The sequence below is a fragment of the Aulonocara sp. 'chitande type north' Nkhata Bay genome, linkage group LG10, assembly GCF_057382095.1.
Source record: "Aulonocara sp. 'chitande type north' Nkhata Bay isolate Kocher_YH1m ecotype deep benthic linkage group LG10, A_spYH_male_GT1.1, whole genome shotgun sequence".
NCBI lineage: Eukaryota > Metazoa > Chordata > Actinopteri > Cichliformes > Cichlidae > Aulonocara > Aulonocara sp. 'chitande type north' Nkhata Bay.
Window position 1 is genome coordinate 9,116,949 of NC_141353.1, and position 24,257 is coordinate 9,141,205.

The window sequence follows — 24,257 nt, forward strand, 5'->3', positions numbered from 1 at the left end:
AATAAAGAGAGAGCGAGACTGTAAACAAACTAATGAACCTGGATGCAGTCATTAGTTGATCTCTGGAGTATTTTATTGTGAAAGTCAAACTAATAACCGTGTATCGTGCTCCCGTTAGTGAAGTGAAAAGTGAAACTTTGATCCAGGAAATAGAGGTTCAACTCCACAAGACCATTTTTAAACTTTCTCACCTGAAGTTCCTCATCAGTTACAGTCTCTGTACTCGACCCCACCAACCTGTCACATCTGTGTCACACCTCTTAGAGCCACTGATAATTAATCATTTATAATCTTTCATTTCTCAGCAAATGATTTGAAAACAAACAAAATGAATTGCCTGTCACCATATCTAACGGTCAAAGTAATCACACTCCAGTCAGGGGTTCCTCAGGGTTCTGTCCTCGGTCCACTGCTCTTTAGCCTCTACATGCTCCCACTTGGTACAATCATAACGAACCACAACATCTCCTGCTGTTCCGTGCAGATGATCTTATGATGTGACCTCTGTCAGCTGCACTGATGACATTAACTGCTGGATGTCTAAAACCAGGCAGAGATACTTGTTCATATTTATCATCCCTGTCTCTGAAGCAGGCCATGCCATCCTAATACAACCTTGGTCCGCGTAGTCGGCAATAAGTCAGACTGGTTTCCAGTGGGTGTTGCACTCAGCCAGGGCTGCCCTCTGTCATCGATTCTCTTCATAACTTTTATGGACAGAACGTCTAGGCGTAGCGAAGTGTCTGAAGGCTTCACTGGGTGGTCTCAGAGTCTCTTCTTTGTTTTTTTGTAAAAAAATGTGGTTCTGTTGGCTTCATGGAGTGCTGGCCTCCAGCTCGCACTGGAACGGTTTGCAGCCGAGTGTGAAACAGTGGGAATGAGAATCAGACCTCCAAATCTGGAGGAGTATTAATCTCTGTCTCTCTTCCACAGCATGTCTTTATCCTGTCTTCCTTCTCTCACCCCAACCAATCACAGCAGATGGCCCCACCCCTCCCTGAGCCTGGTTCTTCCTGTTAAAAGGGAGTTTTTCCTTCCCACTGTCGCCAAAGTGCTGCTCATTGGGGGTCATATGATTGTTGGGTTTTTCTCTGTATGTGTTATTGTAGGGTCTACTGTACAATATGAAGTGCCTCGAGTTGACTGTTTACCAGACATTATGTGAACACGACCACAGTAGCAACACTGAGTTTTTTACAGTGAAGGGTGAGATAGGAGAGGGAGGGGAGTGATGACATCAGCAGGAGGAGGAGAGTCAGGGAGAGGGAGGACAGAGAGGAGAGGAGGACAAGCAGCATCGTTTATCAGGCAGAGAGGAGGGAGAGAGAGGGAGAAACAAACGCTGGGCAAGCACAAAGGAGGAGAAGAAGAAGACTGATGGTGTCGTCGGAGAGAGCGACAGCCGGAGGAACGAGAGACACTGAGAAAGACAGACAGAGAGAGAGAGAGGCGAACGGGAGAAGACGTTAACAACCGTCCTCTGGGCCCGTGTGTATGTGTGTGTTGGTGATCAGCTGATTGGAACACACGTATTGGAGGGCGGAGCCATGATGGGCAAGGACTACATGTTGGCCATCATTATAGTCAACTATGATGGTAAGACACACACAATCACACATACATGCAAACAGGGGTCCTGGTGATGCTGCTGCCTAACCAGGACCTGCTAACGTGTTTGTCCACAAAAATGAAACTGCAGCCTGTTAGCATAATCTCATGACCTCTGACCTTTTAGCTTCACTGCTCTGACACAGACTCATGATTCTGAACTTGTTAGCTTATGTTCGTTGTGTTAGCATGTTGTCATGATTGAACCTTAGAGCTTTAGCTTCAGTCTGTGTCAGTACATCATGTATGTAGCCAGCAGGTGCACCTTTCACACAGTTACTGTCAACGTGGATTATCCAGCTGCAGCAGATCTGTCAGCACAGCCATCACTGTAGTCAACGTTAAGCTGTCAAATGTATAAATATAAACAGAAATATTACTGGAGGCAGAGAGGGGGTACACAGGTTCACAGATATTTAAGAACATTTGTTGTTGTTGTTATTTGGGGTCTGTTAGCATGATACCATGTGTTAGCCCTAGCCTGGCTCTAGAGTTTGTTTGTGCAGGTACGTGGCTACACGGAGCGAAGCATTTGGATATATAACCTAAATGCTCACTTTAAGTCTTCCAGCTAACCAGCATATGAGTGCTGATTGGAGGAAAAGTAACAAAATAAGCAGAAATAGTCTTCAGTGTTTTTATTGTTAATGCAACCTTTTTTGTGAGCTTTACTGGCTAACTGACTGACCTTCTGGTGTTCGGGGTCCTCATCAGGCTCATTAGGCCCAAAAACATTTTAGAGAGGGACAGGAAAACACAACAAAGTCTAAAGAAGGACGCTGGTGTTTGTCCTCCATCACTCGTCTTTAAAGGGTCATCATGAGCCAAAGCTCCGCTGCAGTCGGCACACAGGACGCTCAGGTCACAGCCTGTGAAGTCAGCTGTTTGTATCCAGGGCTGGACCAGACTCAGAGCTGCCATCGTTTCTCATATATATGCAGCGTTGGGAAGGTTACTTTTGAAACGTATTCCACTACAGATTACAGATTACATAATCCAAAAAGTATTTTGTAACATATTCCGTTACGTTACTCAATGACAGTAACGTATTCTGAATACTTTGGATTACTTATTATATTATCATGCTTTTTTACAACTACATGAATGTCCTATTGCTGTGATTTATTACTATTACTGAAGGTTACTCTCCACACCAACACAACTAGATGTTTAAATCTTAATATAAATGAGTAACAGTAGGTGGACATTAGGTAAGGCTGCACTTTCTGCAGTGATCTCGTATAGAAAACAGGTCCGCGGCTCCGAACCGTAGTAAAGGGACCTCTGGCTAATACGTCGGGTTCGTGTCGGCTCGTAGCTGAAAACTAGCTTTGCTTTGTTGTCTGGGTCAACTTTGCTAGCAGAGACAGAGAGAGGCGTTGAAAGGCTGCTGCAACAGAACTTATTGTTTCAGAGGAAAACACGAACACAGCGTACAGTCGAGTCTTAACAGCTTACTTACAGCTGGGCTCGTCAGGCTCCCTGTTTGGCTGCAGTGGTTATTATTATATTTACATTATATTTACGCCTACAACTGCAAAGCTCTCCAGCGAGTAGTGCGGTGCTCTGAACGGATAATTGGAGGTGAGCTTCCCTCCCTCCAAGACATCTACAGGAAGCGCTGCCTGAGGAAAGCGGGGAGGATCATCAAGGACTCCAGTCACCCCAGCCATAAACTGTTCAGACTGCTTCCATCAGGAAGGAGGTTCTGCAGCATCCGGTCCCGTACCAGCAGACTGAGAGACAGCTTCTTCCACCAGGCCATCAGACTGCTGAACACGTCATAGACACCTCAGCTTCACTACTGGAACTTCAACATTATGCACTCCACACTGTATATAAATGCCACTTGTTTTGCACATATTCAACTCTGTATATTTTATATATTTTATTATTATTATTATTATTATTTTATTTTTACTATTTAATTTGTAAAAATGTGTATACACACACACACACACACACACACACACACACACACGTAGGAAAATATTTAGTATACACATCCAGAAATGCATACACTATTATATATTGTACATATATTTATTAGTTTCAGGTTGGCCATTCTTGTATTTTGCTCGTTTGTGTTGTTGTGTTTGCACATCTCTGTTGCTTGTGGGGCTCGCACACAAGAATTTCACTCGCATGTGCTGTGCCAGTGTGCCTGCACATGTGATGTGACAATAAAAAGTGATTTGATTTGATTTGATTTACATGCTTCCAGCTCCTGTTTCTGCTCGGTGACAGCTCCTACTTTTCCTTTTTCTCCCTCCTCGCTCACAGACCCATAACGGGTACAGCAGTCCATTCTCCCTGCAGCACGGACTACACGGACCGGTTTATCCCCGACATTATCTTCACGGACCGGCCTTTAAGGTGTCGCGGATAAATACAACAAAATAAAACCAGTACCGGTACCGAAAAAAAGAAGATTTATTCATAACACGCGTGAAAAGACCCAGGAAAACCGAGTAAATGATAACAAAATAACGCTGAAAAACGATAAAAACCCTGAAAACCAAACATTTCACACCTGAGCCTCAACTCTTGTGGCCCGGTACCAAACGACTCACGGACCGATACCGGTCCGAGGCCCGGGGGTTGGGGACCGCTGCTTTAGGGCGATGCCCGTAACACTCTGCCTGTTGCCTTCATATTAAATCATTTTTGTGAATAACTTCTTCCTTCGTATCATCATGCGGCTGCAAGTAGAGGTGACATGGGCCGCGAGATTGAGACACAGACATTAGAGCCTCGTTTTGTTTGGGGCGTGGAAACCAAAAACAGAGAGGGCATAGCCGAACATATGAAACAGGAAGTACCGCCGTGTAATCCCTTTATTTCAACAAAGTAACTGTATTCTGAATACCACCTTTTTAAACGGTAACTGTAACGGAATACAGTTACTCATATTTTGTATTTTAAATACGTAACGCGGTACATCATTCATTTCTATTATTCATACCATTTAAAACAGCCGGGTCACACATGTACAAAATAATGTCCCAAATACAGATTAGAAAATGAATAAAAAGCTAAGGCGGATTTTTTCTTGAAAAAACAAACAAAAAGAAAAAAAAATAACAAAAATTTGTAACTTTGACCAACAGATGGAGTCTCTCTTATTATTATTATTATTTTTTTTTTTATTTTTTTATTTAACCTTTATTTAACCAGGAATGTCCCGTTGAGATCAAAGACCTCTTTTTCAAGGGAGTCCTGGCCAAGAGGCAGCACATTTCAAGACAAATACATACGAACAAACAAAGTTAAAATTACAGAAAACAATTACACATTATTGAGGCAGTCTGTAGGCCTTTGAGTTTAGTTTTAAAAACATTTAAAGACAACAGTTCAGTCAGTTTCCAGTCTTTCTGTAACAGGTGCCACGAAAAAGGCGCAGAGTGGACAAAGGCTTTCTTACCCAGCTCTGTGCGGACAAGGGGAACAGACAGCAGCAGCTGATCATTTGAACGCAAGGAGTAAGAACCACTATTTGTCCTTGTGACCAAAGTACAAATATAAGGAGGCAGCAATCCAAGCATAGCTTTGTAAATAAAAGTGTACCAGTGCCCCTGTCTTCTAATGGCCAAAGAAGGCCATTTTACTCTTAAGTACAAATCACAGTGATGGGTCAGATATCTACAGTTGGTAATAAACCTCAAGGAAGCATGACACATCGTGTCCAACATTAGAAGACATGAAGAAGAAGCGTTCATATACAGAATGTCACCATAATCTAACACAGATAAAAAGGTTGCAGTGACAAGAGGTTTTTTTACTGCAAAAGAAAAACGAAGTTTAAGTCTCAGTTTCTTTACAAGTCTCTCTATATGTGGTTTAAACATATAGAGCTTAATTGTAAAGCTTCCTTTACAATTATTATTGTAAAGGAAGCTTCCCAAACACGGGATAATCAAAGTATTTCTTATATTCGTATCTCAGTCGTTGGTGCCGTCTCAGTCCTGAACCAGCAGAAGCTCAACGTTCAGCTTCAACATGAACATTTATGAGACAAACCTTTAGTTCATGCTCAGCAGGCGTCTCTCCCTGTTTGGGGAAACAGACTAAAATCAAGGTTTGGATGAGCGTGACTTTAAACTTTCATCTTAATCTGAAACACGTGTGATTATATACCAGGAATATTAAATCCCCCACATGACTGAATGTAAGCGTCTCAGTGTGTATAAGCTCCCCATCACAGGTAACTGTCGTCTGACACAATCAGTGCTCTGCTGTGGGAACGACTTTCAGGCCGCAGCTCTGCTGGTCAGCAGCATGGCCCCGCCTCCCCGTCTCAGGCTGATCGTATCGTTGTCTTTTAATCAGCCCATTCAGCGTCTGGTGTCTCAGAGCACTTATTAATTATTCACAGCTTCTCCGGTTTCCTCTCTTCCTCTAACGCAGCGTGACCTCCGATCACCGCCGGCCTCTCCTGTTGTAGTTTTTACAGAGATATCAGGAATAAAACAGGAAGATTCAGAGCTCAGAGAGTCAGCAGTGTGAGAGCAGAGCAGGAGGCCTGAAGGACACAAGGTGGTGGACGTGTCCATGCTCGGGGGACAGCTCGTGGAAACAAACTTATGTTCAGGCTCAGGATTCTCCAGAACCACCCAGGACCCTGCAGGGAACCAGAGAAGCAGCTCGTTCAGAATCCGCCTGAGAAAACGTTTCAGATCCACGGACGCACATCTGAACATCGCTGACTCAGTGCAGAGAGCAGCCAATCACAGAGCGTTCAGCTGCCTTTAAAAGGACGCTTTCATTAAACGTGAGCTGCTGAATGTGTCTATACAGAAATGCAACCGCTCACTTCATTGAATTTAAAATGATTGTAAGTGCCGTTGCTTTCAAAGTGAACCGATGCAGTTGTGATGTGTCAGCGCTGACTGCGCGTGCATGGACGTGTCCTCTGCAGCAGACAGCAGTGCTGATGTCCCGGGATCAATACCTGATCTGATGATGGGCAGAGCGGTGCTTTAACCCCATACGACCCGAACTCTTCCACAGCAGCATTTTTAATCTCTCTTTGATATTTGGGCTGATTGGGACCTGATGAATGTAAAAACAAAGAATTACCTGATTTTTGTTTTTAAGGAAAAATGAGGATATTTGTTTAAAATTTAGATATTACAGTAGCAGCATAATGTCCTCGTAAGTGGACATCAGGCCCTTGTAGAGCAAAATTGAGTATTTTGGTCTAAATAACCCAAAATGTGATGTGCACATATGAGGACGCAGGTTCTAGGAGGTTAAAGCAGCTGTGAGGTGATGGATGTCTGAGCTCAGTGTGTGGACTCAAAGCTGGAGCTGACAGTGAGCAGCATGTTTCAGCTGCACACAAAATGAGTTTGTCTGAACTCTGAGTTCAGAACATTTGAACATTTTCACATCTGAAAGAAGTTTGACGACACGATTAGAGATGAGTGCAGTAATGGGATTACTTTGGCTAGTGCTTTATTTGAACCCTGACTCGCATTTATGGATGGAGTAACACTCATCATCATCATCATCATCACGGGGTGCTAGTTGGTTTAAACAGAAGACTAAAATAATTTAAGAATATTTAAGATTTTGTAAAATCTTCAACGAGTGTTTTCAAACTCAGAGTAAACTTTATTGTCATCTCTGCCATGTACAGTTCGGTATATGGAGACGAGACGACGTTCCATACAGAGCACAAGAACAACATATAGGAAGAGTACGAATAAGAATAAATCTAAAAATATAAAGGGGAGTAAATGTACACTTTGAGGTAAAAGGGTTAATAACAGTCTAAAATTTACAATTGAGATTTAAAGTGACTTTGTTTAGAATGACCAATATAGCAGCTTCACAGTGTGAAACAAAGTGATCAACATAAGCAGGAGAGCAGCATCCAGCAGTGGTCTGTGGCGTCCAATAGAGTCACTTTACAGTTTGTGTGTGTGTGTGGGGGGGAGGAGCCTGTGGTGAGTTCAGCTGCTGTCCCGCAGTCTGCAGGATCGGCCCCGGTGCTGCAACAATGAGCGTGCTCCTGTCGATGCTCCAGTCTGTCACACGTGTGATAGAGCGACTCATGAACAGAACAGGAACCACACACATCGCCCACTGGTGGCCATCAGATTGAATGCAGGTTTAAGCCCCGCCCATGTTCTCAGAGACAGAAGCTTGCTCCATCTTTTAAACAGTTCACATTTACCTGCTTTGTGTCCCTGCAGACAACATCTGGACAGACCAGAACCTGCTGCTGGACCCAGACCTTCCCTCTGGCTGGAGAACCATCAAAGACTCCACGGGAACGTACTACTGGCACGTTCCCACCGGCGCCACCCAGTGGCAACATCCCCGTCTTACAGGGACACCGCAGCTGCTCGATGCCCAGGTGAGAAGAAGCAGACCTGCTCCAGTAAACCTGCTCAGATTGACCCGGTCACCTCAGGCTTTTCTTCTTCTGTGGTGTCTCAGCAGGAGGAGGCTGGACAGCAGAGCTCCAACAAGGAGACAGAAGGACCACCTGAGGACAGGTAACACATACATGTGCAGTATGGGTGATGTGTTCCCACCATGACAGCTTAAAGGTGTCCAGGTCCAGGACACTCAGCTGTCCTTTAAAGAATGACGACTAAACGTCCTCACAGTGGACACACATCCTCACAGTGGACACACATCCTCACAGTGGACACACATCCTCACTGTAAACACGTCCTCGTACAGCTGAAGTCCCGTCACAGCTGTCCCCACTGGTTACAAACATCCCCACAGGTGTGTCCTGGACCCCGACCCTGGTCCTCACTGTAGTTCTGCAGACTTATGAGGACACACTGATCCTTGTAATCATGAGGACCTGCTGTTTGCACTCTACACCTGTGCAGGTGATACTGTTTTTGTTTCTCAGGTCTTCGTGGCACGAAGATGACCTCACCAACCACGACCCCGACTCCAAGGTGAGACAGCAACATTAATAATACCTGATTCTGTCAAATAAATAAAAACTCTGTCACTTTAACTCTGACTGGGGCCACAGCGCCCCCTGTGGTTATGGTTCATTTACACAGGTAATAAATTAAGGGCACATTCGACTTCCTGTGTGAACATGATGAAAATGATGGAGAGGTTTCTGGAACGACGTGTTGAACACAGAAACGAGAGGTCCTCGTTGGTCCAGGACTTATTCTGGTGCTCTAATCTGCGCTAATCTCACTCTCTCTCTCTCTTTGTTTGTGTCTGTGTCTCTCGACCTCGTTTTATTGCGCATTAATCTGATTTAATCTCTCTGCCTCTGTGTCCTGGTTTCTGTTTGTCACCCATCAACCTACCGTCTGTCTCCCCCTCCACCTGTCTCCCCCTCCACCTGTCTCCCTCTCCACCTGTCTCCCCCTCCACCTGTCCAGTGTTTTGCCGTGCGCTCCCTCGGCTGGCTGCAGGTGGAGGAGGAGGACCTTTCTCCTGGTCGCAGCAGCCTCGCTGTTAGTAACGTCATCCAGCAGCTGTCTCACTGCAGCAGCCCCGAGCAGAGAGACCGGCTGGGTGCCTGGGGGGAGGTGAGACACCTGCTGCCCTCCTGTGGCAGGATGCAGGAAGTGCACGTGTGTCCTGTGGAACCTGTTTATCACCTGTCCATCCACCTGTCTGTCTGCAGGGCCGCGAGATGATGCTAGTTCTGAAAAAAGACACCCTGACCCTGTTGGACCCATTAGACCACACCCCCCTGCACTGTCAGCCAATCATCAATATCCGTGTTTGGGGGGTGGGCTGCAACAATGGCAGGTGAGCCAATCAGAGAGCGTATTTCCCCGCTTCCTGTGTTTGTGCTTCGCTGACCTGAACTCCTGGTTTGTGCTCCTGCATGCTTCGGTTTGTTTACACTAACTCTCTGTGTTTCTTTGCCACGCCCCCTCACACCTGGGCAGGGACAGGTAAACCACTACCCTTACACTCACAGCCTCCTCCACATGTCAGGGTCATTAACTGAGTTCAGCTGCTGATCACCACCTGATCGGTCCGCTGTGTGTGTGCGTGTGTGCGTGTGTGTGTGTGTGTGTGTGCGTGTGTGTGTGTGTGCGTGTGTGTGTGTGTGCGTGTGTGTGTGTGTGTGTGTGTGTGTGTGTGTGTGTGTGCGTGTGTGTCTGTGTGCGTGTGTGTGTGTGTGCGTGTGTGTGTGTGCGTGTGTGTGTGCGTGTGTGTGTGTGCGTGTGTGTGTGCGTGTGTGTGTGTGTGTGTGCGTGTGTGTCTGTGTGCGTGTGTGTGTGTGTGTGTGTGTGTGTGTGTGTGTGTGCGTGTGTGTGTGTGCGTGTGCGTGCGTGCGTGCGTGTGCGTGTGTGTGTGCGCGCGTGTGTGCGTGCGCGTGTGTGTGTGTGTGCGTGTGTGTGTGGTGCATTCAGGGACTTTGCCTTCGTGGCGGGGGATAAGGACAGCTGTGTGCTGAAGTGTCACGTGTTTCGCTGCGACGCTCCAGCCAAAGCCATCGCCACGGCGCTGCATGAGATGTGCTCAAAGGTCAGTGGAGGTCACCCACATCTCAGGGTCACCTGCAGCTGTGGGTCAGCTGGTTTACCTGAGAGGTCAGAGGTCAGCGTTTTTTACTCCGCTACACTCTGTGTTTAGATGATGTCTGAGAAGGCTCTGATGAGGCCGTCCCGCTCCCTGACCATGGAGAGCATCTCACCTGAGGACCTGCCGAGACAAGGTGAGTCACCTGCCGTGCGTCCTTAGTGTAGACGCTGCGCTCTGATTGGTCCTGCACTAATTTTGGCTGATTATTGATCTTGCTGTCGTTTCAGTGGAGTTTCTGGAGGCAGTGCGGCAGCAGGTGCAGAAGTTTGAGGTCCAGTACATCGGCAACCTGCCGGTGTCGCGAGCCATGGGTAGGACATAAACACACCTGTCACACCTGGGCTGAGCTCAACCATTAATATGCATTCACTGGAAACACTGGTGCTTTGGACCATGATATACACTCATGTACAGCACGCACATACAGGTGATCATCAGACAACCATGATGCAGACTTTCAGCTTTAATTCAAGCGACTTAACAAAATACTGCTCTAATTATTTAGGATCTTTTTTATACACGGCTCCCAAACATGAGACCAGGTGAGTCCTGGTCATGAAACCTGGAGATGCACGGCTCAGCTGAGCGACCTGAAACTGGCCTGAAGCGCCACAGGGAACATCTGACGTGGACGATCGCAGATGTTGAGGTCTCCGATCAGGAGGGCCTCGGTGGAAATAAAGCCCTCTGTGAATGTTTAGTGTAACCAGTAGGAGTGTTTTAATATTGTGTGATTAAAAGGTTAAAGGTCGCTGATGTGTGTCGCAGGTATGGAGGTGTTGAACCGAGCGATAGAAAGCATCATGAACTCCACAGACCGAGACGACTGGGAGCCGACCGTGATCCACGTCACCGATAACGTCCTGTCTCTGTGGAAAGGAGAGGTACAGTCCTCGATGCACATAGACTTCAGGTCAAAGGTCATCATGGCTGTGTTTAACCCTCCTCCTGTCGTGCTGACAGGACGGCGACGAGCCATTCTGGGAGTGTCAGGTACGCTTCCTCACCTTCCTGGGCGTCGGTCACGACAGCCACACCTTCGCAGTGATCGTGGACGGCGGCACGCAGCAGTTTGAATGTCACGTGTTCTGGTGTGAACCGGACGCTGGGATCATCTCCGAGGCCGTCCAGGCTGCGTGCATGGTGAGCGATGCAGGTCACGGACATCACACTGATCACCTGACGTACACTCAGAGTTTTGGTTTGAGGACTTTGTTGATATATTGCATAAATATTGATCATAAGAATAAATCATTCCTCTGGCGCCCTCTGTTGGCTGCTGTTGCTCCTTCAGGTCCAGTATCAGAAGTGTCTGGTGGCTCAGACTCCTCCCCCAAGGACCAAATCATGGCGTGCAAACCCGTCAAAGGTGAAACGGGCCAACTCCATGGATGGCGCCGCCTTCCCTCCCCTCACATCCCGTCACCATGGCGGCAGCAGCTCCAGCATGATGGCGCAGAGGATGGCGAAGGGTAGCGGCAGCAGCAGCAGTGTGAGGAAGGGCATGATGGCGTTTTTTGAAACTTTCCGCAACAAACAGGCCGCCACGTCCTAATGATGAAGGCGGGACCACCAGAGCCCCCAGGGGTTAGGGTAGCTGATTCTCCAGATATGTTACCCCTGACCACACTGGGCCTCCAGACCGGCCTCTGATTGGCTGAACTCTGTGCACATAGGGCTCTGGTGGTCCGCCTGGCTGAGTGACATCACCAGCAACTCCAGAACACGATGCTTGGACCACAAACACACCTGAATCAGTCGCTGTGATTGATCAGCAGGATGAGTGAAGGACGAAATCAATCAAAACCTCCACCAACACGTCCGAAAGTTTAAAGGCTAGCAGGTTCATCGCTGAAAACATCCATCCACACCATAAACAAGGCTGAGCCCTGACCTTTGACCCCTTCAGCTCCATCTGTGCACATAGAACCGAGGTTATGAGTCGTAACTGAAGTTCATTTTCTTGTTTCCTGTCGTCACAGCTCCTCCCCTCGAGGGGCGGAGTCACATCTGCTCCTCCTAACTGTGAGGCGTTTGATTTGAGAGGTAACATCATCAGTCTCTGTGTGTGACTGATGATGTTAGAGTTACTCACAGTTACTCACAGAGTTCAGGTGACTGCCACGGCCTCACCTGAACTCTGTGCGGCTCTCCAGGGTCTGTCACCACCACAAGCACAAACGAGCACAAACGAGGGAGGAGCAGAGGAGGTGGCGATCGGCTCAAAGGGTAACAGTGAAAATCCGCCCACGTTAGTAAAAAGGACCGCTTCACATCCAAGGTGGAGGAAGACTTCCTGTAAACAGAGGACACGTAGCAAAAACTGTAGAGACGCGTCTGTTTGTTCTGCTTTGAGCTTCATTATCGTGTTTTAAAGCTGCACTGACTAACTCGGCCACCAGAGGGCGATGAACACGCGCTGGAGAAACAGACTGAAGATAAACTGGCCTGTTTCCTGTGCTGAAAGCAGCAGTTTGCATGCAGGCATGAACTGAAACAAATGCCACGCCCACAGTGACATCTGACTCTCCTTCTGCTTCCTGATTGGCTGACGTACCCTTAAATAGAAGCTGTGCTGTATTTACTGTTATTAGGTAAGATTGAGTTTCTGAGCATCTGACAGGCTGTCGTTGTTTCCTCGCAGTAAAAGTGATCAATGATGTCATGTATAAATGAACCAATAATAAACTGATAAAAACATTTTTTTCTGGTATGAAACTCGAGCAACAGCTGTTTAAAGAAATAATTTATATGTAAAAAAAATTGTATTTATTTTTTACACATTAAATTAAATAAAAATGTAAAAAACATTTATAATGAATATAAATATTTTAAAAGTAAGCACAAAAATCATACAAGTAATAAAAATGTTAATAAAATAATAAATCTTATTAATACAAATGTAAAACATTATTATCTATGAAACAATAACACATATAATGGGAAAGAAAAATCGATATTATTATTGTTTGTGTAAAACAAAGACAACAAATAACAAAATAATAAAACAGAAACAGTTAAAAACGATTTTAAAAAGTGAAAAATAAAATATTAAAAATGTAAAAAAGACAGAAAAACAGAACCAAAAATGAAAAATATTGAAAAATTAAAATACGTTCAAAGATGATAAATTATCAACAAAAAAATAAAGAGATGAGGCTGAATGTTATTGATCAGTGATCAGTTTGTATGAGCAGATATCTCTGAAGCTGTTTCCAGGGTGACTCCTGAAAGCTGCAGACTTTATTTGGCTTCCTGTGAACTAGTCTGAGCCCAAACGCTGCAAGAAAAACAAACAGGAAGCCACCATCAGTGGAGCAGGAGGAGGAGCAGGAGCAGGAGGAGGAGACCTCTGACCTCACCTCCTCTGCCTCTGGCAGCTGTCTGCCCTCCTCAGCCCGTCAGTCGTCTGTCAGCTCACCGGAGAGAAAATCAATGATTTAGCAGAAGTTTGTCTTCAGCTGGAAGGTGAGTTCAGATTCTGTCACACCAGACTCCATTTAAAAACCACACGTTTAAAGGCTCTGTGATGACTGCAGGTTTCTTACAGGCGGGCAGCAGACTGAGGTCAAAGTTTCCTGGATTCTGACGTTTTTTTGCAGTGAGGTGGGTTAAACAGAGACGAACTGAAGAGACGACACTTTGAAACTGTAAAATTCCAGAAGTGTAAAATGAATTAGTTTGGAATTCTTAGGATTGCTTGTAAAACCTTAAATTGCAGGATTCGTGAATGGAGTCTGGTTATTTGGTTAAAATGAACTTTCTGCTACAAGTTGTCTGGTAATAAAGTAATGACGACTAAACTGAAGCTCTGAAGTAATTATGGGAAACCTTGAGTCCCCGTTCAAACATCTGAAAGCTTCTTTGTGTCTCAGCTGGAAGTTTTGTGCTGTGCAGACGGTAATAAGGCTCAGCTGACACCAACAATCCTGAGCATGAATAAAAACAGTGTTGACAGAGAGGTGGAGGTCTGTGGGAGCAGATTGGATTATGGAGCTGTGAGGCAGCGTTCACTGACCTGACTCTGACTCAGGAGACGCGTCAGCATCCACGCTCAGACAGCCGCTCAGTGTCTCTGCTCTCCTCTTCTACAGCGACGCCATCAGCCGACCGTCCCTCCAGGATGAGCGCCGAGCCTCCGCCGTACCGTCCTCACTTCCCTGAGGGCCCCTCGGCCCCCGTCTTCTCTCCAGGTCTGTCTTCTTTTATCTTTGACATCACTTCCTGTGTGCAACAGCGCTGCACAAGTTTTATTCTGAAAGACACAAAACTGGCTTCATGTTCAGCCACAGAGGTCAAAGGTTGGCATGTGCCATCACCAGTGATGGGCAGTAACGCGTTGTAATGAGATTACTTTTTTCAAGTAACGAGTAAAGTAAGGGATTACCATTGGAATAAAGCTAATTAGATTACCGTTACTTTCCCGTAGGAACCCTGCGTTGCTAAAACCGTGATTTTATTGTGAGAGTGTCTCACGACAGTGACGTAAGCGAGCGCGACGTTCGTGACAACAGCTGTGTGCAGATCAACAGTGGATCATATATCGAGTGCAGAGAGAGTATGAGCGTGCAGCGTTTAAAGCGTGGATGTAATCACATTACTTTGAGTTTGATTCCATAAAAAGTGACAAAAACATTAGTGTACGCTGTGCGTGGGAAGAAAACTTCTTTTTACAGCGAAAAAACCCCTAAACTTCCAACAAGCACCGAGTGCCGGATCCGCCCACTGACATGACGGCTGTGGCACCGGGCAAACCTCCACCCGCCCCACTCCTGCTAAACAGGTGACAACAGAGCGACAGGACTCAGAGCTGCTGAGGCTTTGATTTTACTTCTTTCTGCTGTTTTACTTGCATCTATTTGAAAGAGTGTAAATAAGACTGTTGTATACAGTGTTGGTCAAGTTACTTGAAAAAAGTAATCAGTAACTAATTACTGATTACTTCCCTCCAAAAAGTAATCCCGTTACTTTACTGATTACTTATTTTCAAAAGTAATTAATTACTTAGTTACTTTTTAAAAACACAATTTAGATCTTTCAGCCCAGTTCTGCTTTTTCTGCATCATCATCATACAAAATGTAATCAAATGGAAAAGTCTCTTTTTAAAACTTTATTAGTTTTAACCTTTTAACTTGTTATCTTGTTTATCATGACTCTGGTTTTACTGGCCGATCAACACAGTTTATAAACTGGTACATGTCACCTTGTTGCTTTGTCTGTAAGTGGTCATGTGATTGACCACGACTCCTTTATTCTTCCTCAGTCAAACAGCAGCACTCGTGCGATTGTTTTGCCCCCTGAGCTCCAGCTGTTGTGCCAGAAAGTGATGGTTACCGTCCGCAGGACGTAAGAATCAGGACGCTGCTTAAAGCTGCAGCGTCCTGATTCTTACAGCTACTTCCTGCAGCTGATATAAGCTGCAGTGAGCTGAACACAGCTTCAGCCGTCTGTTGAAAAACAGTAACAGACCGCATTTCCTTGTTAGTAACGGTAACGGTGTTGTAACGATAGGAATAGTAATTAGTTAGATTACTCGTTACTGAAAAAAGTAACGCCGTTAGTAACGCCGTTGGTAACTCTGTTATTCCCATCACTGGTTATTAATTACTAATTACTTTTTTCAAGTAACTTGACCAACACGGACCATCACTGCCACAGCAACAGCCTTTATTAAAGTCATTAGTTAAAGTTTAGTTATGTGATGAGCTTCTTCTGCCTTTACTCACACGGGTAGAGCAGGGTGGAGGAGGAAGGAGGGTGGAGCAGGTGGGAGGAGGAAGGAGGGTGGAGCAGGGAGGAGGAGGAAGGAGGGTGGAGCAGGGAGGAGGAGGAAGAGGAGGAAGGAGGGTGGAGCAGGGAGGATGCAGGCACACAGGCGGCTGAGGTGCGTTCACAGGCGGCTGAGGTGCGTTCACAGGCGGCTGAGGTGCGTTCACAGGCGGCTGAGGTGCGTTCACAGGCGGCTGAGGTGCGTTCACAGGCGGCTGGGACAGAAGAATTCAGTTCAGGAAACCTGCAGAATCTGAGCCAATCAGCTGTTTTCATTTCTCAGACTGAGCTTTAAGTTTTGATCCTGTTGTTTCTTTACAGCTCTCGCCTGTCAGCCTGGCTTCTTCCCCAGCTCTCCGTACCAGGTACCCAGCATGCACTGCTGCAGCATCCTGAGGATCATCAGAGATTATGAAGCTTCTGGTTTTATATTTCAGCCTCTTTTCAGTTTTAGGATTTAAAAATTCTTTGACTGCATGAAAATAAATTTTTCTTCAAATTAACGAACTGTCACATGACCATCAGTGTTACTATGGTAACCACGTGTTTCCTCTGCAGACCTTCCCTCAGTCCTATTACCATGAACATCCAGGTTACATGGCTCCGATGACCCCACAGAGCACCTTTGGGACCCAGTCGGCCTACCAGGGCAGGCTCGACGGGCCCCCAGGGGCCTCGTACCCACCAAAACACGCAGGCAGGTCAAAGGTCACGACACAGAGAGCTCAGGCAGGGTCAGCATAGTGTGTCATAGTGGGGAAAAATCTTCCTCCTCCATCCTCAGCCTCCACCCTCCCTCCTCTGCACATGCTCAGACGACCTCAGCAGCTGCGAGTCTGAGTCGTCATGAACACATAACCACATAAAAGAAAATACATATAAAACAAGAAAAACAAGGTTTTCTGATTGGCTGTCCCTCACAAACAGGAGGCGGGGCTTCTCTGATGGCCATACAAGGATTTCTCCTCTCTATGACATCATACGGATCCCAAAATAGAAAAAACTGTAGAGCCGTCATAACTGGTTGTTATACTGGGTATGCATCCTGCAGGCTTTAGTCATGTGACTTCCTGTCCTTCCAGTTTACGTGGTGGATCAGCAGCAGGATCAGGGCGGCGGCAGGAAGTCGTGTCTGGCGGTGTGCTCGACTCTCCTGTGCTGCTGCTGCCTCTGGGACCTGCTGACTCGGCACCTCTGCTGACCTCTGACCTCCTGTCACACAGCAGGTATGAAATCAAACAGTTCAAGTTTGATTTTCTCATCAACACCAAACTGTTTTTATGTTCTCATGTTTCTCCTGCGACAGGCTGTGGACCTGTACAGGTGTACACGCCTCTCCACCTGCGTAACTGGGATAGGCTCCGCCCCCTGTGACCCTAATAAAGATAAGAGGATGGATGGAAGTTTGTTCAGTATTCGATGATGAACTCTTTCTCTTGACTTCTGAAATGATTAAAATACAAATGTTTTTGTTTTTTATTTTAATTCTTCAGCAATAATCAAAATATTTGCTGTTTGTTTGTTTTAAGATGTTAATGTACAAATTGACTGAACTCCAGAAACTCAGTTTGATGTTTGCGTCAGTAGAACTGCTCCAGCTTTATGACACCCTTCATCTTCTCTCTGTTAAATAAACTTTTTCAGACACATTAATGCGTCTTTGTTTGTCTCTGCAGGGTTTTTATTTCACGTGTTTAACAGAAGCTGCATTTGAAAGGCCACTCAGGTTAACCTTCCTGCCTTCTTGGGACCTTTTTGTGCCACTGCTATGTGTTAAATGGCTGCCATTTCCACTGTGTTCAGTGGAATATAACCAAACTTGCCACAGGATAGTTTTTACCTGTCAATGTTAATATTCCAGTGTGAATTCCTTAAATCAGCCTAAAATGACTGAGCAGCAGAAATCCCCACACCCATCACCCTGGGGACCATTTTCTGCCCATTGACTTCCATTATAAATGCTATTTTTCAACCCCAAATTATCATCATATGATTTTATTTTTTCTTCTTTTCTTGGATGTCAATGAAGACTCAGGGCCTTGAAGTTTTAATTTTTAAATTGCAAAAAAAATGCAAAAAAAATAATGGCAGGTCAAAATGTATGTTGGTGCCAATCTTTGGTCCATCTAAAGGCCTACTTATAATGACAATCACATATTACTTCAACTGGTTTTTTGTGGAAATATTTAGTTTCGTTTTTTGGTTTTTGGGGCTTATAACACAGGGCGCTCATGTAATAACACTGGGATTTGAAGGGTTAAAACAACGAAAATATAATTAAAACTTTACATGAATATTTCAGGGAGAAGTAGTTTTACAAGGTTGGCTAATTTAAAGTGGAATAAAATATGGATATATGGTCTTTTTATGGCGTGGCTGAGAATGGTCCCTAGGGTGATGGGTGTGAGTTTTTTAAAGGATGGCAGGAGGGTTAAATAACTGATAAGGTTTGAACTTTGATTCAAGGACCACAAACACGAGGTAAAAACTCTTTATTTTATACATGAAGTATGTGATGGTGTTTACAGGACTGCCCTCCTCTGATTGGTTTAGCCTGCTGTCAATCTTCTGCCTGCCGCAGACAGATCCAAAGTTTTACTGCTGTGATGCTCACGTTTGAGACTTAAAGCTGATAGGAAATAATAAAAGCCGAGTGATGAATTCAACATTCAGAGAGTTTGAAGTAATAGCAGTAATGAAAGATTTATGATTATTACATCGTCTCAGTGCGACATCATGCAGAGGAAAAAGTTGTTTGATCTTTTATGACGGCTCTTATTTTCCATCTGTTCAGGTAATATTATTTCGTCAGCTCTATGTTGATGCACTGAGCATTGCTTACTTCTAATAGTCACTTTATAATGACATTTTATTCATTTAAAAACATTTTAATTACAGTGAAGAACATTAGTCATGTTGTCCTGTGAATGTTTTTTCTGTGTTGATTTTGTTCATTTTTTAAAATCATGCATGAAGTCAGACTTTGTTCCATCTTAGAAAACAAAACATATCAATAATATGAATCCATCACCTTCAAATAAGGAACGACTACAATACATTTTCATTTCACCGTGTGTTATACATGTATAACTATGCATGTGACAAATAAAAAACCTTGAACATTTTTCAGGGTCAGAAATTCATTTTTATTTTTTCACACTGACTTTGTGGAAAACTTCATTTGTTTCACAGCTCAGTAGAAGAACCTGATAAACTAAAATAAAATGTAGAAACATCATTTGTTGGGTGGTTAAACCAATACGTCCTCCTCTGATTGGTCCAGCTTGGCCTGCTGAAAACACGTCCAACCTTCTGGAGATCAAATTAATTTTAAACTTATGTTTTAATTTAATAACAAGTTTAAAATGCTAATAAAATGATATTTATGTTGTAGTACTTCAGTTTGACCACATGAGGGTGACTTTTAATCATCATCAGATTAACCTGCTGTTGCTTCTACTGTTTGGATAAAAATGCTTTTGTACACACTATATTTGAACATGTTTTAATAATATAAATACTTAGCAATAAGTCAAGAATAAAAATATATATATTTATATTTGTAACTCTGAAGCGCTCTTGCGGGCACCTCACGATGCTGGGTGGAGCATCCACAGCTGTTTACTCCGGAGGAAACCTTGTGAAAGGACTCAGACACGAGTCAGTGATGCTCACTGCTGACTGACGACAGCCACACTGAGATGCTGAACCTTTCTGTTTCTGCCTTTCTTAGCTGCTGTTAGCCTCCGTTAGCCGCTCTTAGCAGGCGACGTCTTTGAAGTGGCTCAAATGTTGTTAGTGACTCGGACACTTAGCTGTAAGCTGCTGCAGTTAAGTCTTTTCTCTGACTCCTCCCCTCATCTGGTGGCGTTTCTCTTTGATTTCTAACATTAAATGTAAAGAGTCGCTTTAATGTCGGTCCCCTCGTGTTCGGTTCGTTAGTCTCTTCTGTACTGTGACTGCTTTTTTTTCTTCACTGTTTTGATGTTTTTGATATTTTGTGACAAATAAAAATCAGTAAAAATCATTTTGTCAGCTTTGTGTTGCTGAGTTGAAGAGCGCCTGCAGACATGAAGAATGACCTGTAGGGAAACTGCCGACACTTGAAGAGAAGCAGATTTCTTAAGCTCGCTGAATCTCAGCAGGTGACACTCTCATCACAGTCGTCCACAGGCGACCACGCTGAACTTGTTTCTGACACTTTTGTGGCTCTTTGAATGTAACACAGTGATTAATAAACAATAATGTTTATTAAACACATTTTAATTATTCTGTGAAATTAATTTGACCTGAACTGAAAAAAGAGAATTAAAAAACCAACTTACCTCAGTCTGAGTCTGTGTCGTCATCGAGTCTGTGGCTGTGACATCACTTCCTGTTTGTCCCGCCACGGTCATTATGGTGGTTAAGATACAGTACAATACAATTTTATTTATATAGCACGTTTAAAACCAGGGGGGCACACCAAAGTGCTTCACAGCGAGGAATAAAGAGTAATTTACAGTAAGTCATTAAAACAAGTTAAAATAGAGAAAGTAGAGAAAACAAACAAAAAGCATTAATAAGTAGAAACAGGGAGAAGTCATGATTATCCAGAGAAACGAGCAGCGATACAGCAGTTAATGAGCGGTGAGGATTAGCAAGTCAGAAAAGCTTGAAGGTTGAATAGGTAACTTTTCACGCGTGCTTTGAAGGATTGAATGGAGTCAGAGGTGCGATTGGTAGCAGGAAGACTGTTGCAGAGGTTGCAAAGGCACGATCGCCCCTAGTCTTCAGACGGTGCCTGGGCTGGGCCAGAAGCAACTGACCAGATGATCGTAAAGAACCTCTGGGAGTATAGAGACCGAGGAGGTTGGTGAGCTAGTCAGGGGCAAGGTTGTTCAGGCATTTGAAAGTAAGCAGCAGAACTTTAAAATCAATACAAAGTTTAATAGGCAGCCAATCAGAGAGCACTGGAGTAATAGAGGCAAACCTTCTAGTTCCGGGTAGAAGACGAGCCGCCGCAGACTGAGTCAAGACCAAGTTGAGACAAAAAGGTCTTTAAACTGCAGCCAGATGCTGCTTTGTTTACGGGTTTCAGGCATATTTCTCTGTGCTGACCCCTTCTGAAGTCCACCACCAGCTCCTTGGTCTTGCTGACGTTCAGCTGGAGGTGGTTGTCCTGGCACCACGATGCCAGATTCTTCACTTCATCCATGTAGGCCGCCTCATCGTTGTTGGAGATGGCACCCAACACCACTGTGTCGTCAGCAAACTTCACAATGGTGTTGGAGCCGTGGGTGGCCACACAGTCTGAAGTGTAGAGGGAGTAGAGCAGTGGCGAGAGGACACATCCCTGAGGTGCTCCTGTGTTGATGGTGATGCTGTTGGAGAAGCACCTGCCCACCCTCACCACCTGAGTTCATCCAGTGAGGAAGTCCAACACCCATGCACACAGACGGCTGTTAAGTCCCAGATCCCTCAGCTTTGTGAACAGTCTGCAGGGCACTATTGTGTTAAACGCTGAACTGTAATCAACAAACAGCATTCGCACATAGTTACCCTGTTTCTTGTCCACGTGGCTGAGAGTGGTGTGTAGGACGTGGGCGATGGCATCCTCTGTGGATCTGTTGGATCTGTAGGCGAACTGCAGCGGATCTGTGGTGTCTGGGATGGAGGAGGAGATGATGTTCTTCAGCAGCCTCTCAAACACCTTCATTACTACCGAGGTCAGTGCAACTGGCCGGTAATCGTTCAGGGATGAGGGTTTGCTGTTCTTGGGCACAGGGATGATGGTGGATCTTTTGAAGCATGTGGGGACCACAGACTTCGCCAGGGACTCGTTGAAGATGTAAGTGAACACACCTGCTAAAACTAGAAGATTTTGCCATGTTTAACAAAGCAATAAATAAGTAAACAACTAAAAAGGTGCATAGTCTGAGCGGAGTGGTCAGGAAGGCGTCTGGACGTGGCCGCGCCATCTTACAACATCCATAGTTTGTTCACTGGGACACTGGAGAGGTTAAAACCTAAATTCTTGGGTCAGAGACTTTAATGGAGACCGGGATCCCATTACCCATGTTTTTACTAGTTTGAAGGACTAGTATTTAAAAAGTTCGATTAAAAAAAGAACCTGCTCAGTCATCCAGGTAAGGAAATCTCAAAAGGTTGATTCTGTTCATCTGGACGTTTTCAGTGGGAGAAACGTTTCTGTCACGGACCCGGCTCTGGGGACTCGGGGTCCGTGGGCAGTGGGGACTATGACTGTTGTTGTTGTTGTTGTTATTATTATTATTTGGTGTGTTGTCTGCACTGCCCCTGTGCACATCTGTATGTAGGCAGGTATGTGTGTGTTTTGCCTTTCTGCTGTGGCCAAGTTACAGGCACCTTCAGCCCTGGGGGCGTGGCCTAACTTGAGGGCTGGCCACACCCGAAGTCCTGGCCGCACACCTGATCCTCATCTGGGCTCGTCGGGGGAGCTATTTAGATGAGCGATGGAGCTTCCACCGACGCTGGATTATTGCGTTTGACTACACGTCAGTCTTCAAGCAAGTCAAGCGTGAGTGTATGCCTGCTGGGATAAGTTGTAACGGCTGCCTCTATTGTTTCCCCCTCAGGAGGAGTGTGGGACGAGAAGGAGCAGTGAGCACGGGGAGTGCAGGGACACTGGGGCAGAGAGCATTACACGGGAGTCTGGGAAACTGGGGATTTATTGTTGTTTACTTCACCACCTTGTAAATAAACACTGTTGCACTGAAGAGTCCGGCGTTTGGGTCCTGTTTCCCCACCTCCCCATGGTCTGCCAGCCAGACCGTGACCGTTTCGTCATCATCAGGTGACTTCTTCAGTCTCAGCTGACTGCAGGTTTCCCATCTGTCAAAGCTAGGAAGGCACCTAAAGAAAGCTCCAGGTGATGCAGGAAGTCAGCTGCTGCCTAAGTGCAGGAGGAGTGCCAGGATTTAAACATCGGGGAAACCAAACAACCTCTGGCTGAGAGGATGCACAACACAGCAGAGCCACCTCGTCAGGCCACGACTCTGCAGTCTGTTTACACCTACAGGCCAGTGGACACTCTTTCAGTGATGAGGATGTAACATCCTGGACAGGGAGGAACGCTGGTTTGAGGGCGGAGTCAGGGGAAAGACCATCTCTGAATGGAGGAGGGGCCTAAGGGTCCATCTGTCACCATCTTACAATGCTGTGATTGCAGCCATTCCCCACCTCTCTGTGAATGGGACTCATGGACATTGATCAGTGGTCATGAGAATTTGCATATTAATGATCATAAACTGACCTCGCTGTTCATTTAGAGACCGTGAGGGGCCATCCTACCCTTTCTTAAAGAAAGGAACCTCAGAGCTGTTCATTTGATTTCTAAACCTAATGTCCTTGTAAATGTATTTAAGAAGTGTGAGGGACCCCATTAGGGAGGAAATAAGCAGGGATTAAGAAACGTGGGTCCTAGTGTTGCTACTGAGTGTAACATTAGGTCTAATGGCACTGTGATTCAAGCATTAGCGCAGCTCACTATGTTTGACCGAGAGCATTCAGGGATAAATGACCCGTCCAAACAGCACCTGCAGGATTGTCCGGCGAGCGTGACGTTCACTTCAGATCTGTAACAGCAGCAGAAAAATGGCTGTTGATCACAGGCTTTGTGCTTTGCTGCACGCACACTACAGCAGTGATGTACCACACACAGATGGAGTCGCTAAATTACACAACTGCTGACGTGCAACCAACAACTACCTGCTTCTGTTTCCTCCTATTCAAAGGGAGGCGCTAACAGCAGACTCAAATTGTGGTGTAACAAAGAGGAAACTATTCAACAGAGACACAAACCACACATCAACTGTAAAAGACGAACATGGCCAGCAAACACAAGCGACTCGGCAAGTACATTTAAAAATAGCAATGTAGAAAATGAGTGTGATTAAAGAGTGATAAGACTCAACACTCACTTTACCTTTCTTTGATCTTTTCCTCTCACTGGTTTCCTTTGTTTTTACAATAGTTGATGTTTTTCTGTAGTTTTTATTGTACAATATGATCTAAACACAGGAGCAAAACAACCAATGTAAACATTAACTGTTTAAACAAACCCTCGATGGCAGCACTTTGTGGATGACACGAGGAGGAAATGTGATTTCAACACTTCTGACAGATGCAGAGAGAGCAAGTACAAACCTCTGTAGCTTCTCTCGTCTCCGGCAGATTCACGTTTAAACGATCAGATCGACTTTTCTGACGAGGAGACGTGTTTAAAACTCAAAGTTTGATCTCTGGTGTCTTTTCAGTGACAGATGCAGCAGCTCCATTTCCTGAATCACCTCGTTGTACAATAAATTTAGTATATTTAATGAAG

General features: G+C 45.2%; 2 protein-coding genes across 7 annotated transcripts; both read left to right on the forward strand.

Annotated features, from left to right (window-relative positions):
- Positions 1–1,268: 1,268 nt before the first annotated feature.
- apbb3 (amyloid beta (A4) precursor protein-binding, family B, member 3) lies at positions 1,269–12,242 on the forward strand. Of its 3 annotated transcripts, none has more exons than XM_086308057.1 (13): positions 1,269–1,596; positions 7,809–7,972; positions 8,056–8,114; positions 8,486–8,534; positions 8,982–9,131; positions 9,230–9,357; positions 9,501–9,506; positions 9,972–10,086; positions 10,195–10,276; positions 10,371–10,454; positions 10,912–11,027; positions 11,107–11,286; positions 11,438–12,242. In XM_086308057.1, the coding sequence occupies exons 1-13, from the start codon at positions 1,548–1,550 to the stop codon at positions 11,696–11,698; spliced, it is 1,443 nt and encodes a 480-aa protein (XP_086164183.1). In that variant the 5' UTR covers positions 1,269–1,547; the 3' UTR covers positions 11,699–12,242. The 3 variants fall into 3 exon arrangements, with proteins under 3 accessions (XP_086164183.1, XP_086164184.1, XP_086164185.1); XM_086308058.1 differs by having other exon boundaries at positions 8,059–8,114; XM_086308059.1 differs by lacking the exon at positions 9,501–9,506.
- A 33-nt stretch (positions 12,243–12,275) lies between these two features.
- Positions 12,276–17,627, forward strand: LOC147320182 (uncharacterized). 4 transcript variants are annotated; one of them, XM_086308135.1, is made up of 7 exons: positions 12,276–13,611; positions 13,683–13,749; positions 14,238–14,336; positions 16,235–16,278; positions 16,472–16,610; positions 16,996–17,139; positions 17,220–17,627. In XM_086308135.1, the coding sequence occupies exons 3-6, from the start codon at positions 14,267–14,269 to the stop codon at positions 17,112–17,114; spliced, it is 372 nt and encodes a 123-aa protein (XP_086164261.1). In that variant the 5' UTR covers positions 12,276–13,611; positions 13,683–13,749; positions 14,238–14,266; the 3' UTR covers positions 17,115–17,139; positions 17,220–17,627. The 4 variants fall into 4 exon arrangements, with proteins under 4 accessions (XP_086164261.1, XP_086164259.1, XP_086164260.1 ...); XM_086308133.1 differs by having other exon boundaries at positions 13,694–13,749; XM_086308134.1 differs by having other exon boundaries at positions 12,276–13,749.
- The last annotated feature ends 6,630 nt before the right edge of the window (positions 17,628–24,257 follow it).

Excerpts from the sequence above, each read along its gene's own strand:
- LOC147320182 (XM_086308134.1), top strand. The coding sequence starts at position 14,267 with ATGAGCGCCGAGCCTCCGCCGTACCGTCCTCACTTCCCTGAGGGCCCC. Across the intron at positions 14,337-16,234 it reads GGCCCCCGTCTTCTCTCCAG|CTCTCGCCTGTCAGCCTGGC; the intron begins GTCTGTCTTCTT and ends GTTTCTTTACAG. Across the intron at positions 16,279-16,471 it reads TCCCCAGCTCTCCGTACCAG|ACCTTCCCTCAGTCCTATTA; the intron begins GTACCCAGCATG and ends TTTCCTCTGCAG.
- apbb3 (XM_086308057.1), top strand. The coding sequence starts at position 1,548 with ATGATGGGCAAGGACTACATGTTGGCCATCATTATAGTCAACTATGAT. Across the intron at positions 8,115-8,485 it reads GAAGGACCACCTGAGGACAG|GTCTTCGTGGCACGAAGATG; the intron begins GTAACACATACA and ends TTTGTTTCTCAG. Across the intron at positions 11,287-11,437 it reads CCGTCCAGGCTGCGTGCATG|GTCCAGTATCAGAAGTGTCT; the intron begins GTGAGCGATGCA and ends TTGCTCCTTCAG.